Raw genomic sequence first — 15,529 nt, 5'->3', positions numbered from 1 at the left:
GCAATGATAGGTGGCACAGATGGGCACACATAAGCAGAACTGATGCACACTGATAGGTAGCAGTGATATGCGCTCATAGGTGGCACTCATAGGTGGCACTGATTGGTAGAATTGATCAGAATACACTGACAGGCATTCACTGATGGGCACAGAGTGCCATCCTAATGGGCACTGATGGGCATTGATAGGAGGCACTGATAAACAGCACTGATGGACACTGATAGGTGGCACTGATAAACAGCACTGATGGGCACTGATAGGTGGCACTCATAAGCAGCACTGATAGGTGTCACCGATGGGCACTCATAAGCAGCACTGATAGGTGGCACTGCTAGGTGGCACTGATAGGCAGCATTGATCAGAATGCACTGACAGGCATTCACTGATGGCCACAGAGTGCCATCCTAATGGGCACTGATGGGCATTGATAGGTGGCACTGATGGACACTGATAGGTGGCATTGATAAACAGCACTGATGGGCACTGATAGGTGGCAGTCATATGCAGCACTGATGGGCACTGCTATGCAGCCCTGATGGGCACTAATAGGTGGCACTGATATGCAGCAATTATGGGCACTGATAGGTGGCACCGATGGGCACTCAGCAGCGCTGATAGGTGGCACTGATGGGCACTCATAGATGGCACTGCTAGGTGGCACTGATAGGCAGCATTGATCAGAATGCACTGACAGGCAATCGCTGATGGGCACAGAGTGCCATCCTAATGGGCACTGATTGGCATCCCTGGTGGATTGGCATTCCTCTACTCACGTCTGTCAGCGCGAGTGGAGGAAAAGCCGATAAATGGCTTGCCCTGTTTACACTGTAATTGGACACTGCTGATCACATGGTAAAGAGCCTATGTTGGAAATGGTCCTATCATGGGTTCAGACCATGGGGAGTGATGTACACCGTGTAATATATATATATATCTGTGTACAAATATCTGGTTCAGTAATATTTCTACAGAAATTCATACACTTCCTCTTTGTGTGTCTGTCGCTTTTGTAAGTTCCTAAAACCAAAATGTTCTGAAATGGGCAACATCTTCTTTTACTAGAATTCTACAGATAAGAAGAACAGATATTGAAGACACGGACTCTGCAGGACACGGAATCGGGTTTGTCCTCAACGCGCAATGAGGAGACCTGAAGATCTGGAGATGAAGTCAGGTAGATATGTGATCATTGATGGGTAGTGAGGGAGGTGGGAATCCTGGCAAGAAAGTGTAGTGTCCTTAAAGGGAGTGTAATCAATGAGCTTTTCTTATTTGCTCCTTGTTGGCCTGGTGATGGGGCACTATTCCTCCCACTGACACCAATGATGGGGCACTATTCCTCCCACTGACACCAATGATGGGGCACTATTCCTCCCACTGACACCAATGATGGGGCACTATTCCTCCCACTGACACCAATGATGGGGCACTATTCCTCCCACTGACACCAATGATGGGGCACTATTCCTCCCACTGACACCAATGATGGGGCACTATTCCCCCCACTGATACCAATGATGTGGCACTATTCCTCCCACTGACACCAATGATGGGTCACTATTCCTCCCACTGATACCAATGATGGGGCACTATTCCTCCCACTGACACCAATGATGGGGCACTATTCCTCCCACTGATACCAATGATGTGGCACTATTCCCCCCACTGACACCAATGATGGGGCACTATTCCCCCCACTGACACCAATGATGTGGCACTATTCCTCCCACTGACACCAATGATGTGGCACTATTCCTCCCACTGACACCAATGATGGGACACTATTCCTCCCACTGATACCAATGATAGGGCACTATCCCTCCCACTGATACCAATGATGGGGCACTATTCCCCCAACTGACACCAATGATGGGGCACTATTCTTCCCACTGACACCAATGATGGGGCATTATTCCTCCCACTGATACCAATGATGGGGCACTATTCCCCCCACTGATACCAATGATGGGGCACTATTCCTCCCACTGACACCAATGATGGGGCATTATTCCTCCCTCTGATACCAATGATACCCAGAAAACTGTAGAGGCATTTAAAGCATCACCTATGGAGATTCTTAGGCACCGCGGTTTGTCGCCATTACACAAGCGTGCACAATTTTCTTGTTCAAAATATTTATTGAAAACATTACAATATGTACACAGTAACAAAAGCGCTGAAAGCACATACGGTCACGAAAACATGCAACCACCACCGGAAAGGAAAGATGGAGGGTCTGAGCCCACCACTACTAATATATATATATATATATACACACATACAATCATATTGATGGAAGTATAGTGGCGAGTGTGCGCAATTTTAGAGCTTAACATTTTAGGAATCTATTTACTTGGCATAACACCATCTTTCTGTCTCATTATAAATATATATATATATATATATATATATATATATATATATATATATATATATATATATATATATATATATATATATATATATATATATATATATATATATATATATATATATATATATATATATATATTGTAATATTTGGGGGTTATTTTAGCTTAAAGGTAGAGCTTACCAGTGAGCTGAATCCACACCAGATGTCGTTTAAGGGCTCGTAGGCCCACTTTTATTAACCACTTGGGATCCGCGCTATTGCAAAATGACGGCAATAGCGCGGACCCACATTTTCGGGACTACGTCTATTGACGTAGTCCCGGTTACGAGCGGCCTGCGCGCCCCCTGAGGGGCGCGCGCGGCGCGCTCTGTGATCGGCGAGTCCGTGAGACTCGCCTGATCACCGATCCGTGTAAGGGGTCGATCCCGACCCCTTATCACGTGATCAGCTGTCAGCCAATGACAGCTGATCATGTGATAAAACGGAGCCGGTAATCGGCTAGTATTCCTCCTCGCGCTGACAGCGCGAGGAGAAAAAAAAAAAGCCGATCGCCGGCGGCCATGTTCGGGACATCAGTCCCGATCACGGCCAGCAATTTAAACGGACACCTGCCCCCTGCCAGTGCCCACCTGCCACCCGCAGTGCCATCCTGAAATAAAGTAAGTGCCCCCCTGTCAGTGCCACCCAGCAGTGCCCATAGTGCCCACAGTGCCACCCAGCAGTGCCCACAGTGCCACCCACAGTGCCACCCAGCAGTGCCACCCACAGTGCCACCCACAATCTGCCTCAGGTGCTGCACCCCAGTGCCGCCCATCAGTGCCGCCCATCAGTGCCCAGCAGTGCCGCCCATCAGTGCCCAGCAGTGCCACCTATCAGAGCCACCTATCAGTGCCACCTATCAGTGCCCATCAGTCCCATCTATCTGTGGTACCTATCAGTGCCCATCCGTGCCACCCATCCGTGCCACTTATCCGTGCCACCCATCCGTGCCATCTTATCTGTGCCCATCTTTGCCCATCAGTGCCGCCTTATCTGTGCCCATCGGTGCCGCCTTATCTGTGCCTATTAGTGCCGCCTTAACTATGCCTATCAGTGCCCACCAGTGCAGCCTATCAGTGCCCACCAATGCAGCCCATCAGTGCCCACCAATGCAGCCCATCAGTGCCCACCAATGCAGCCCATCAGTGCCCACCAATGCAGCCCATCAGTGCCCACCAATGCAGCCCATCAGTGCCGCCTAATCAGCGCACTTCAATGAAGGAGAAAAATGACCCGTTTGCAAAATTTTATAACAAACTATTAAAACATGCTTTTTTATTTTTTATTTTTTGCATCTTTTTTTGTTTGTTTAGCAAAAAATAAAACTCCGAGCTGTAACTAAATACCACCAAAAGAAAGCTCTATTTGTGGGAAAAAAATGATAAAAAATTCATTTGGGTACAGTGTTGTATGACCGCGTAATTGTCACTCAAAGGGCATCAGCGCTGAAAGCTGAAAATTGGTCTGGGACTGAGGGGGGTTTAAGTGCCCAGTAAGCAAGTGGTTAAAGAAAGAAAAGTCAGATAACAAAATAGTTGCCCACACAGGGGTTTCAGCTTTCCACAGCAATAATGTACGTAGAACCAAAAATACCAAGCCACCTGGCTCTCTTTAGCAGCACTGCTGCTCAGACTTCTGCTGCAGCCCTCTTGGCTCTTTAACAGAGTTCCTGTACACCCAGTACCTCAGCACTCTTTAACAGCTTCTCTTTCAGTCCACAAGCTTGGACCCTCTGTCTGCTCTGACAGACCGACCTGTGCAGACATGCACACTTCTTCTCCCTTGCACGCCTGGACTCCTCGGGAGGGTGGAGCCCAGAACCATGGTGTTGGCTTTGTTTTAAGCCCAAGACCCACCTGTGCAATCATCCAGCCAGACAGCTGGCTGTTCCCAAAACCCGGTCCCAGGATTGGAGATTCCATACTACCACAATATATATATATATATATATATATATATATATATATATATATATATATATATATATATATATATATATAAAATATTGGAGTAAATATTGTACTTTTTTTTTTAAAATAATTCATTAACCACTTGCTTACTGGGCACTTGACCCCCCCCCCCCCCCCCCCCGTCCAGACCAATTTTCAGCTTTCAGCGCTGACGCCCTTTGAATAACAATTGCGCGGTCGTGTAACACTGTACCCAAATTACATTTTTATCATTTTTTCCCCCACAAATAGAGCTTTCTTTTGGTGGTAGTTGATCACCTCTGCGGTTTTTATTTTTTTGTCCAAAAAATTGAAAAATCCAGAATTTTAAAAAATTATTATTTTTTTTTTATATTTTGTCATAAAATTTGGCAAACAGATAATTTTTCTCCTTCATTGATGTACGCTGATGAACACCGATAGGTGGTGGTGATGATCATTTTTCTCCTTCATTGATGTACGCTGATGAACACCGATAGGTGGCGGTGACAGGCATGTACTGGCCATTGGGACTACCGGGAGTTTCCCGGTGGGCCGATGGCTCAGTGGGCCACTCTGATGTAAGAGGGTGCTGATGGGACACTCTGATGTAAGGGGGCTGCTGATGGGACACTCTGATGTAAGGGGGTGCTGATGGGACACTCTGATGTAAGAGGGTGCTGATGGGACACTCTGATGTAAGAGGGTGCTGATGGGACACTCTGATGTAAGGGGGTGCTGATGGGACACTCTGATGTAAGAGGGTGCTGATGGGACACTCTGTTGTAAGGGGGTGCTGATGGGACACTCTGATGTAAGGGGGTGCTGATGGGACACTCTGATGTAAGAGGGTGCTGATGGGACACTCTGTTGTAAGGGGGCTGGTGATGGGACACTCTGATGTAAGTGGGTTCTGATGGGACACTCTGATGTAAGGGAGTGTTGATGGGACACTCAAAATGTAAGTGGGCCGGTCTGGATGAATTCCAGGGCCAAATTTCTGTCCCAGTCCAACCCTGGACGGTGATGATCATTTTTCTCCTTCATTTATGTACGCTGATGACCACCGATAGGTGGCGGTGATGAGCACTGATGGGTGACAATAATGAGCACTGATAGCTTACACCGCTAGGTGCCACTGATTGGCACCACTGGTGAGCATTGATAGTTGACACTTGTGGGCCTTGATAGATGGCACTGTGGGCACTGGCAGGTGGCAATAACAGGTGGCACTGGCAGGGGATACTGATAGGCACAGATGAGGTGCCTGTGTTCATTCCTCTTCAGGACTAATGTCCCTTTAACATAAGCCGGTGATGGGCTTTTTTTTTTCCTCCTCTGGCAGCGCGAAGAGAAAAAAAAAAACGATTACCGAGCTTTTGTTTACATCATCTGATCAGCTGTCATTGGCTGACAGCTGATCACATGGTAAGGGTCCGAGAACGGCCCCTTACTCAGATCAGTGATCACCCGAGTCTCAGTGACTCAGTGATCACAGCGTGCTCCCCGCCACGCCGTGCAGGGAAACGTGAAACAGGGGAGGACGTCCTATGACGGCCTCCCGGAAATTGAGGTCCGCGCTGTGCCCGTCATTCGGTTGTTGCCCGGACCTCAAGTGGTTAAAGTGTATTTTTTTTCCCCCAAAAATTGTGTTTGTAAAACCACTGTGCGAATACCACGTGACATAAAAAATTGCAACAATTGCCATTTTTATTCACTAGGGTCTCTGCTTAAAAAAAATGGTTTAATGTTTGGGGGTTATAAGTCATTTTCTCGCAAAAAAATTACGGATTTAAACAAAAAGTGTCAGGAAAAGCCTGGTGTGGTGATTGCATTTACCCGTACAATGGTAATCTCATATATTGCACTCACGTCATCTCACCCACTTCCTCTTTTCTTGGTTTCATTCCTCTCCTCCGTCTTCTTTAACCACTTTCAGACCGGACCATTTTGCTGGTAAATGACCAGAGGTCTTTTTACACTTTGGCACTGCGCTGCTTTAACTGGTAATTGCGCGGTCATGCAATGTTGTACCCAAACAAAATTTGCGTCCTTTTCTTCCCACAAATAGAGCTTTCTTTTGATGGTATTTGATTGCCTCTGCGATTTTTATTTTTTGCGATATAAACGTAAAAAGACCGCAAATTTTGAAAAAAAATGATATTTTCTACTTTTTGTTATTAGAAAAATCCAATAAACTCAATTTTAGTCATACATTTAGGCCAAAATGTATTCAGCCACATGTCTTTGGTAAAAAAAAAGTCAATAATTGTATATTTATTGGTTTGCGCAAAAGTTGTCACATCTACAAACTAAGGTACGTTTTCTGGAATTTACGCAGCTTTTAGTTTACGACTGCCTATCTCCTTTCTTGAGGTGCTAAAATGGCAGGGCAGTACAAAACCCCCCCAAATGACCCCATTTTGGAAAGTAGACCCCCTAAGGAAATTGATAAGAGGCATGTTGAGCCCATTGAATATTTTATTTTTTTGCCTCAAGCGATTGAATAATGACAAAAAAAAATTTTTTATTTTTTTTTTACACAAAGTTGTCACTAAATGATATATTGCTCACACATGCTATGGGCGTATGTGAAATGACACCCCAAAATAAATTCTGCTGCTTCTCCTGAGTACGGGGATACCACATATGTGGGACTTTTTGGGAGCCTAGCCGCGTACGGGGCCCCGAAAACCAAGCACCGCCTTCAGGCTTTCTAAGGGCGTAAATTTTTGATTTCACGCCTCACTACCTATTACAGTTTTGAAGGCCATAAAATGCCAAGATGGCACAAAACCCCCACAAATGACCCCATTTTAGAAAGTAGACACCCCAAGCTATTTGCTGAGAGGCATGTTGAGTCCATGGAATATTTTATATTTTGCCACAAGTTGCGGGAAAATTACAAACTTTTTTTTTTTTTTTCACAAAGTTGTCACTAAATGATATATTGCTCATGCATGCCATGGGCATATGTGAAATGACACCCCAAAATAAATTCTGCTGCTTCTCCTGAGTACGGGGATACCACATATGTGGGACTTTTTGGGAGCCTAGCCGCGTACGGGGCCCCGAAAACCAAGCACCGCCTTCAGGCTTTCTAAGGGCGTAAATTTTTGAGTTCACTTCTCACTACCTATTACAGTTTTGAAGGCCATAAAATGCCAAGATGGCACAAAACCCCCACAAATGACCCCATTTTAGAAAGTAGACACCCCAAGCTATTTGCTGAGAGTCATGTTGAGTCCATGGAATATTTTATATTTTGCCACAAGTTGCGGGAAAATTACAAACTTTTTTTTTTTTTTTTTTTTTTCACAAAGTTGTCACTAAATGATATATTGCTCACGCATGCCATGGACATATGTGAAATGACACCCCAAAATAAATTCTGCTGCTTCTCCTGAGTACGGGGATACCACATATGTGGGACTTTTTGGGAGCCTAGCCGCGTACGGGGCCCCGAAATCCAAGCACCGCCTTCAGGCTTTCTAAGGGCGTTACAGTTTTGAAGGCCATAAAATGCCAAGATGGCACAAACCCCCCCCCCCAAATGACCCCATTTTAGAAAGTAGACACCCCTAAATTTAGGGGTACACTAGTGAGACTAGGTAATAAATGGCGGGTGCCCTGAAACTATAAAAAAAATAACTAACCAACCAGCGTCACCTGTAACAGTTATATGGTGATCACTGGTGAAAGGGTTAACTAGGGGGCAATCAGGGGGCTTTATGCGGTAGTATATGGGGGTCCCTGGCGCTATAAAAAGCTGCGGCGAACCTAAATACCTACCTGCCTAACTAGCGTCACCTGTGACACTAATACAGCTATCAGAAAAACGATCGCTTATTAGGCTGGGTTCACACTGGAGCGATGCGGGAACGCCACGAATGCGCGGCGGGTTCCCGCATCGCATGCCTCCCGGCGGCAGTTCACACTGCCCTATGCGAACTGCTGGGAGTGTCAGTGAAATGTTAATGACACCCCCAGATCAGTTCGCATATCGCAGTGCGATCTGCAAACTTGGATCGCATGGTGTGAACACCCATGCGATCCGATTCTGCTGCGGACCAAAAAAAGGGTCCCGTGCGAGTTTGCGGCGGGTGCGGCGGGTGCGACACGAATTCAGCCATACTATCTGTATAGCTGAACTCGAATCGCACAGAGATCGGATGTGATTTGCACTGCAGTGCGGTGCGAATCACATCCGTTCTCATAAACCGCTGCAATGTGAACCCAGCCTTAGTGACACTGGCGACGGGGGGTGATCATGGGGTTAAACCTTTATTGGGGGGGTTAGGGGGGTACCTTAGAACTAAAGGGGGCTAACCCTAACTGCCCTAACAGTTATTACAGTCACAAATGACACCCGCCGGGTGATCAGGGGGTTAAACCTTTATTAGGTAATAAATGGCGGGTGCCCTGAAACTATAAAAAAATAACTAACCAACCAGCGTCACCTGTAACAGTTATATGGTGATCACTGGTGAAAGGGTTAACTAGGGGGCAATCAGGGGGCTTTATGCGGTAGTATATGGGGGTCCCTGGCGCTATAAAAAGCTGCGGCGAACCTAAATACCTACCTGCCTAACTAGCGTCACCTGTGACACTAATACGGCGATCAGAAAAACGATCGCTTATTAGGCTGGGTTCACACTGGAGCGATGCGGAAACGCCGTGAATCCGCGGCGGGTTCCCGCATTGCATGCCTCCCGGCGGCAGTTCACACTGCCCTATGCGAACTGCTGGGAGTGTCAGTGAAATGTTACTGACACCCCCAGATCAGTTCGCATATCGCAGTGCGATCTGCAAACTCGGATCGCATGGTGTGAACACCCATGCGATCCGATTCTGCTCTGGGCCAAAAAAAGGGTCCCGTGCGAATTTGCGGCGGGTGCGGAGGGTGCGGCGGGTGCGGCGAATGGCTGAACTCGAATCGCACAGAGATCGGATGTGATTTGCACTGCAGTGCGGTGCGAATCACATTCGTTCTCATAAACCGCTGCAATGTGAACCCAGCCTTAGTGACACTGGCGACGGGGGGTGATCACGGGGTTAAACCTTTATTGGGGGGGTTAGGGGGGTACATTAGAACTAAAGGGGGCTAACTCTAACTGCCCTAACAGTTATTACAGTCACAAATGACACCAATGCAAAAAAAAAAAATGACATTGGTGTCACTGTGACTGGGGGGCAGGGGTAATTGGGGGGGTGATCGGGGGGTAAAGGGGGGGTGTGAGTGTGCCTGGCATGTTCTACTGTATGTGGGGTGTGTTGGTGCAACTCACCGATCCGCTCTCCTCCGTGTCGGAACGAAAAATACCGACACGGAGGAGAGAATACATCACTTCCTCTCCTGTGTTTACATTACAGGAGAGGAAGTGATGTCACCGGGGATTTCCATTCGTCGGGAGCGATCGCGAGGGGGTGGCCATGAATGAATGGCCGTCCCCTCGTCCGGGATCGCTCCCGAACGAAAACCGACCGCCGCAGGCACCGGGCGGGGGCCCGATCGGGCCCCCGACCCGCGGGAGGCAAGGGACGTACATGTAAGCCCTTATGCCTGCCCGTGCCATTCTGCCGACGTACATCGGCGTGCGGCAGTCGGCAAGTGGTTAAAGGGGAACTTCAGTCACTTTTTCATGTTTCCATCTATTAAATCACTCAAACCACTCCTTTGTTATCTTGGCTGTGTGCTTAGGGTCGTTGTCCCGTTGATGAACCTTCACCCCAGTCTGAGGTCCAGAGCGCTCTGGAGCAAGTTATCATCAAGGATGTTCCTGAACATCGTTACATTCATCTTTCCCTCAATCCTGACTAGTCTCCCAGTTCCTTCTGCTGAAAAAAATCCCCGCAGCATGATGCTGCCACCGCCATGCTTCACTGTAGGGATGGTATTGGCCAGGTGATGAGTGGCGCCTGGTTTCCTCCAGACAGGACGATTGTCATTCAGGCCAAAGAGTTCAAATGTTGTTTCATCAGACCAGAGAATTTTGTCTCTCATGGTCTGAGAGTCCTTCGGGTGTCTTTTGACAAACTCCAGACGGGTGGCCATGCGCCTTTTACTAAGGAGTGGCTTCCGTCTGGCCACTCTACCATACAGGAGTGATTGGTGGAGTGCTGCAGAGACGTTTGTTCTTCTGGAAGGTTTTCCTCTCAGCACCAAGTAATGCCGGAGCTCTGTCAGAGTGACTATCGGTTTCTTGGCCACCTCCCTGACTAAGACCCTTCACCCTTGATTGCACAGTTTGGCCGGGAGGCCCGCTCTTGCTAGAGTCCTGGTGGTTTTAAACTTCTTCCATTTACAGATGATGGAGGCCACTGTGCTCATTGGGTCCTTCAATGCTCCAGAAATGTTTCTGTACCCTTCCCCATACGTGTGCCCCCATACAATCCTGTCTCGGAAGTCTACAGACAATTCCTTGGACTTCATGGCTTGGTTTGTGCTCTGACATGCACTGTTAGCTGTGGGACCTTCTATAGACAGGTGTGTGCCTTTCCAAATCATGTCCAATCAACCAAATTTACTATAGGTGGCCTCCAATCAAGTTGTAGAAACATCTCAAGGATGATCAGTGGAATCAGGATGCATCCGAGCTCAATTTTGATTGTCATGGCAAAGGCTATACTTGAGAATTTTTTTTGTTTTTTATCTTTATTAAATTGTCAAAGATTTCAAACAAATTTCTTTCATGTTGTCATTATGGGGGATTGCTTTTGAGGAAAATTTAATCCATTTTGGAATAAGGCTGTAACATAACAAAATGTGGAAAAAGTGAAGCGTTGTGAATACTTTCCAGATGCTCTGTATCACTTTGCTTTAACCACTTGCTTACTGGGCACTTAAACCCCCCTCCTGCCCAGACCAATTTTCAGCTTTCAGCGCTGATGCACTTTGAATGACAATTGCGCGGTCATACAACACTGTACCCAAATGACATTTTTATCATTTTTTTCCCACAAATAGAGCTTTCTTTTGGTGGTATTCAATTACAGTTGGGAGTTTTTTTTTTTGTTTTTTTTTAAATATATTTTTATTGAGCAAAAAGACAAACTTAAACAATTAAACGACAGTCGAGGTAGACAGTATCTTTCAGAAGCATTAAAAACAAGAAATATTAAATCAGTACAAAAGAGAGGGAGTATATGTCAGTACTAGAATCCCTTTAGGACCCAGCACAACTCACCTGACACAGCCTGTGTCTGGGAAACAACAGTGATTGGCCAGCTCACGTTTAAATCACCTGTATCAGCATTCAGTCAGCGCTCGTGTTAGAGTTCACTCGTGTTTGATCCAGCTGATATTTGCTCTGTGACTTTCTTGTTTGACCCGGCTTGTTTGATCCTCCTTGCTCGCTTCTGATTCTGTACCGTTTGGATTCTGATCTACCTGTGTATGACCCAGCTTGCCTAGACTACGCTTTGCCTGATTCTACTAGTACCCACATCTGCAGCAGTGAACCACAAGGTCCAGCAATCATCTATCCTCATCTACAACAGTGAACTACAAGGTCCAGCACTCATCTACCCTCATCTACAGCAGTGAACTACAAGGTCCAGCAATCACCTACCTTCGTCTGCAGCGGTGTACTACAAGTCCCAGGTGACCTGCTCTGCTTAGACCTGCTCATGGTATGTGCTTTGAACTCTTTGTATAATCAGCACACCTGAACTGTTACTTGTTATCTGCACCTAGCCTGACATTAACACGAGCCAATACATAAAGGGAAACCTATCATGAATCCTGAACAGGCTCAGTTGTTTACACAAGAACTTTGCCGTTTATCGCATCAAGTTCAGGAAATGGCCACAGAGCTCACCAAGGTGCAATCTCCTTCTACTACCACCATTACTAAAACTCCATCTGAACCAAAAATTCCTTTGCCCGACCGGTTTTCTGGTGACCGTAAAGCGTTTTGCAACTTTAAAAACAGCTGCAAATTATATTTCAAGTTGAGGCCATCCTCGTCTGGCCCTGAAACTCAGAGGGTTCAAATCATTATCTCTCTACTACAGGGTGACCCCCAGGCTTGGGCCTTTAACCTGGAACCTAACCATCCAGCCTTACTAACAGTAGATGCCTTCTTTGAAGCCCTTGGGTTGCTATATGATGATCCAGATCGTGCTGCTACTGCAGAATCGACCCTGCGTAACTTAAAACAAGGAACTACCACAGCTGAAATGTATTGCTCAGAGTTTCGCAGGTGGGCCCCGGAATCTGGCTGGAATGATGCAGCTCTCCGCAGCCAGTTTAGAATTGGCCTTTCAGATGCGATTAAAGACGCTCTGGTCAACTTCTCCTATCCAGCCTCACTGGAGGAGGCTATGTGTCTAGCTATTAGAATTGACCGCCGCCAGCGAGAGAGGAGGCGAGAACAAACGATGGCTGTAGCAAACTGTATACCTTCCTTACCACCTGATTATTCCATCTCCAGTGCCAAATCTGAGGAAGAACCTATGCAGTTAGGCTCCACCCGGTTATCGGCCCAGGAACACAAACGCAGGCGTAATATGGGACTCTGCTTATACTGTGGCCTCAAGGGTCATATGCTCCGTTCGTGCCCTACACGTCCGGGAAACGCCAGGACCTAGGTGATTGCGGGGAGGTCACCTTAGGTCTACTCTCATCTCCCCAGGGGGACAATCGTATACTTTTACCCGCTGTCATTCACTTTGGGACAGGGGCTCATGAACTGCTGGCCTTGGTGGATTCTGGAGCAGCTGAGAATTTTATTGATAAAACTCTGATCACCTCTTTGTCCCTGGAAACTCATGCTCTAGATTGTCCAGTCCGCCTGATCTCTGTGGATAATCGGCCTCTCTCACAAGACCTAGTGCTCCAATCCACCAACCCTTTCCAGTTACAATTAGGGGCTTTGCATTGGGAGAAGATTTCTTGTCTTGTCATTGACTCTCCATCCACTCCTTTGATCCTAGGCCTTCCTTGGCTTCAGAAGCACAATCCTGTAATTGACTGGCCAACAAGAGATATTCTGGCTTGGTCCAATCAGTGTAAAAAGAGCTGCATCCAGCACCCTGTTCGACTTGATACCTGTCAAGTGGGAATAGAACAGATTCCACTTTGTTATAAGGACTTTCGGGATGTGTTTTCTAAAGGAATTGCTGACACTTTACCTCCTCATCGCAGTTATGATTGTCCCATTGACCTCTTGCCTGACACTACACCTCCTCGAGGGAGAGTCTTTCCACTGTCTGAACCAGAGAATCTTGCTTTGCAAGAATACATCCAGGAAAACCTAGCTAAGGGTTTCATCCGTCCCTCCACTTCTCCCGCAGGAGCAGGATGCTTCTTTGTCCCGAAGAAGGATGGAGGACTGCGACTTTGTGTTGATTACAGAGGCCTAAATAAAATAACCATTCCCAATCGGTATCCTCTCCCTCTCATCACAGAGTTGTTCTCTCAAATCCAGGGAGCCAAAATCTTCTCCAAACTGGATTTAAGGGGAGCCTATAATCTGGTGCGAATCCGTGCAGGCGATGAATGGAAGACGGCCTTTAACACCAAGGATGGTCATTACGAATGTCTTGTCATGCCTTTCGGCCTCAGGAATGCACCAGCCGTCTTTCAGAACTTCATGAATGACATTTTCCGTGACATGATGGGTCGCTTCATGCTTGTTTGTTTAGACGATATTTTGATTTACTCTCCCAATCTTGAAACACATCAGAAGCATGTCTGCTCGGTATTAGCCCGACTAAAGACTCACTCCCTTTTTGTAAAGCCTGAAAAATGTCTTTTCCATGTTAAACAAGTACCTTTCCTGGGTTATCTAATTTCTGACACAGGCCTCACCATGGACCCAGCCAAGGTTCAAGCCATTCTAGACTGGGCACCACCTTCAGACCTGAAGGCAGTTCAACGCTTCCTGGGCTTTGCAAATTTCTATCGAAAATTCATTAAGAACTTTGCCACCATTGCACATCCCATCACCTCTCTCACCAGGAAGACTCCTAGTACATTTAAATGGACTACTGAAGCCCAGGCAGCCTTCACTCAGTTAAAGAAAGCCTTTACCTCTGCACCAATTCTACGCCATCCTGTTCCTGAGCTACCTTTTATTGTAGAGGTAGATGCATCTGAAGTAGGAGTGGGGGCGCTTTTGTCACAAAAAGATCCTGTAAGTGCTGCCATCCACCCTTGTGCCTTCTTGTCCCGTAAATATTCCCCAGCAGAACGCAATTACGATATAGGCAACAGAGAACTTTTAGCCATAAAGCTAGCTTTAGAGGAATGGAGACATTGGCTGGAGGGAGCTCGCTATCCATTCATAGTTCTGACTGACCACAAAAACCTTGAATATATCCGTTCTGCTAAAAGACTGAACTCGCGTCAAGCCAGGTGGTCATTGTTCTTCTCCAGATTTGACTTTACAATTTCTTATTTACCAGGTCCAAAAAACATTAAGGCCGATGCCTTGTCTCGCAGTTTTTTATCAGTCTCCTCCTCCGCTTCCTCCTCAACCCATTATCTCTGAGGATAGGATTTTGGCTTTTACCCAGACTGACATCTCTGAGGCCTTGTTACCAGCACAGGCTGAAGCCCCTCCCTCCACTCCCCCTGGTATGCTCTTTGTGCCCCTGGCTCTTCGTTTGCAGGTATTGCAACAAGTACATGCATCAAAACCTGCAGCACATCCAGGGTTTAGACAAACTTTTGAGATTGTCTCTCGCAACCTCTGGTGGCCATCGCTTAGGCAGGATGTGTTAGCCTTCGTCCAGGCCTGTGAAGTTTGCGCCAGAAGCAAGAGCAGTACCTCTAAGCCCCCCGGTCTCCTTCGTCCTCTACCAATACCTACCTGTCCCTGGACCCATTTATCTATGGACTTTATCACAGACTTGCCTCTGTCCCAGGGATGTTCCACGATCTGGGTGGTGGTAGACAGGTTCAGTAAAATGGCCCACTTTGTTCCGCTTCCGAAGCTTCCATCTGCTAAAGAACTGGCATCTTTATTCATTAAGCACATTTTCAGGCTCCATGGGGCACCAGTTAACATTGTCTCTGACCGTGGCTCTCAGTTTATAGCTCAGTTTTGGAAGGCCCTTTGCTCTCAGCTGGGGATTAAATTATCATATTCTTCAGCATATCATCCTGAGACTAATGGCCAAACAGAAAGGACTAATCAGACTCTAGAGAAGATGGTACGTTGTCTGATGGCCAAAGATGAGG

At 46.8% G+C, this 15,529-nt stretch overlaps 1 protein-coding gene across 1 annotated transcript in view; it reads left to right on the top strand.

Annotated features, from left to right (window-relative positions):
* Positions 1-1,016: 1,016 nt before the first annotated feature.
* LOC143961994 (C-type lectin domain family 4 member K-like) overlaps positions 1,017-15,529 on the top strand; it is a 56,955-nt gene continuing 42,442 nt past the window's right edge. Inside the window, exon 1 of the mRNA XM_077471336.1 lies at positions 1,017-1,174. Within this exon, the coding sequence (XP_077327462.1) occupies positions 1,141-1,174 (34 nt within the window). The 5' untranslated portion in view covers positions 1,017-1,140. The remainder of the gene's footprint in view (positions 1,175-15,529) is intronic.

The sequence above is a fragment of the Lithobates pipiens genome, unplaced genomic scaffold (genome assembly GCF_037356315.1).
Source record: "Lithobates pipiens isolate NorthernLeopardFrog02 unplaced genomic scaffold, aLitPip1_a1.2 Scaffold_8, whole genome shotgun sequence".
Taxonomy (NCBI): Eukaryota; Metazoa; Chordata; class Amphibia; order Anura; family Ranidae; genus Lithobates; species Lithobates pipiens.
The sequence above is the reverse complement of the archived record's forward strand: the minus strand, read 5'-3'. Positions and strand labels throughout refer to the sequence as shown.